The 828-nt window shown below is 39.1% G+C and overlaps 1 protein-coding gene and 1 pseudogene across 1 annotated transcript in view; both read right to left on the bottom strand.

Moving 5' to 3' along the window:
* The window catches only part of LOC105456702, a 3479-nt pseudogene extending 2960 nt beyond the window's left edge, over positions 1–519 (bottom strand).
* A 285-nt stretch (positions 520–804) lies between these two features.
* LOC105456697 overlaps positions 805–828 on the bottom strand; it is a 405-nt gene continuing 381 nt past the window's right edge. The window contains exon 2 of the mRNA XM_011700930.1: positions 805–810. Coding sequence (XP_011699232.1) covers positions 805–810 — 6 coding nt within the window. The remainder of the gene's footprint in view (positions 811–828) is intronic.

The following is an 828-nucleotide window of genomic DNA, read 5'->3' as shown; positions in this document are numbered from 1 at the left end:
TCGAAATTTCGTATTTAGTTCGATATAATCACGAAGCCATGGGGATTGCGCGAATTGCAATACGCGATGAATTTTTGAGATACGGAGGCCGTGACGAGTGCACTGTTGCAGAATGCGATAATGTATGACGTAACACTTCTTATCGTATACGGTTGCGAGGAGCTTGTTCTGCCGCTTGCCGGGCGGCTTATCGCACGTCGGATAGAACGGTAGGTCAGTGTGCGCGTCGTGAAAATTTTGCGGATATTCCAAATCTACCTCTAGAATATAGCCAATCGTGGAATCTAATGCAACATCCATAACATTAAAATTTGTTACGTCGTTGACCTATTGAAAATCTCTGTACCGCAATGGTTGACACATTGCCCAGCCATATAAATAGTTTACATCGAAATGCATTAAATACGACAACGGTTTCGATGGATCGTATGACTGCATGTACTTATTGTTGGCCCGCGCGTATCTCTTGGAACATTGACTCAGACCACTGCGTATACCGCGTTCGACGAACATAACCATGTCAATGTTAGTCAACAATTCAAAATTGATTCGCATATGTTTTAACATTACGTCCCACGTAAATCCGGATAGAGTATAATACACTTGACAGCAAAATTAAAACATCACCCATTTTGATCACTAAAAATAGGCAAATTTCAAGAGAGTGTAACTTCATCAAAAATGATCGTATCGGAATGATCAAAAAAGCATTTTAAAGCTTAAAGTCTCTACTTTCAACACCCATAATTCATTAAATTATTTACTGATTCTTTACAAAGCTGCACGGATGCAAATGGAGATGCATCAAATCTAAAAATTTTATACCAA

The sequence above is a fragment of the Wasmannia auropunctata genome, unplaced genomic scaffold, assembly GCF_000956235.1.
Source record: "Wasmannia auropunctata unplaced genomic scaffold, wasmannia.A_1.0 LD336106.1, whole genome shotgun sequence".
NCBI lineage: Eukaryota > Metazoa > Arthropoda > Insecta > Hymenoptera > Formicidae > Wasmannia > Wasmannia auropunctata.
This window is presented reverse-complemented; position numbering and strand designations above follow the sequence as displayed.